The sequence below is a fragment of the Limulus polyphemus genome, unplaced genomic scaffold (assembly GCF_000517525.1).
Source record: "Limulus polyphemus unplaced genomic scaffold, Limulus_polyphemus-2.1.2 Scaffold9940, whole genome shotgun sequence".
Taxonomy (NCBI): Eukaryota; Metazoa; Arthropoda; class Merostomata; order Xiphosura; family Limulidae; genus Limulus; species Limulus polyphemus.
In genome coordinates this window covers 20,424-21,095 of record NW_013675550.1, presented here as the reverse complement: position 1 = coordinate 21,095, position 672 = coordinate 20,424, and the positions used below count along the sequence as shown (strand labels likewise).

Genomic DNA, 672 nt, shown 5'->3' with positions numbered 1-672 from the left:
AGTAATTCGTTTTTTTTTGGAAGTGACTGGACAAAATGTGATATATAAAGCCAAGTTCAGATAAAAAACAATAGAAAATGTTAACCTTTACTGCGCTTGCTGAGGACCTGTACTTTCTCGTACACTGATTTCACACAGAAATATTCCAAAAATACAAAAGACTCACTGGTGTTGCTTCTTTCATCTGTGCCCTTAAAAGTGTCAGGTATACATTTATATATATATACATACATACAAATCAAGAAGCGAAAAGTTACTACAAAGAAAATGTGAACCCAATTGTTAACACTGGAGTAACAAAAATATTTTGGTTTACCCCAAACTGTTGTTCTTGATCAATGTCCTCACACTTACGGCCTCGATCTTCTTCTGGCTTTAACAGAAGTTGTCTGTCTTCTTGTGACATTCCTTTAAAAGAAAAACAACAAGCGGATTTTATTCATTTCTGTTAAACGCATGTTATATAGCTTTCTCACAAAATAAATCACGAAGAACATTGATTTATTCACATAACTACACAAAAGACTGCCTGGTGTCTAATATGAATTGATAGATTAGAAGGAAAGCAGTAGGATAACAACACCTGCTACCAACTTTTGGGTTACTCTTGTCGGATTTTTGGTTGAAACGTTCTGGTTTAATTTTACATTTTATAAATGGGAGAGACATGGA

General features: G+C 33.8%; 1 protein-coding gene across 1 annotated transcript in view; it reads right to left on the bottom strand.

The window, feature by feature from the left end:
- Positions 1–672, bottom strand: part of LOC111083518 — a gene marked incomplete at its 3' end in the record, with an annotated part of 3,350 nt that overhangs the window by 1,644 nt on the left and 1,034 nt on the right. Inside the window, exon 2 of the mRNA XM_022380097.1 lies at positions 317–408. Within this exon, the coding sequence (XP_022235805.1) occupies positions 317–408 (92 nt within the window). The remainder of the gene's footprint in view (positions 1–316; positions 409–672) is intronic.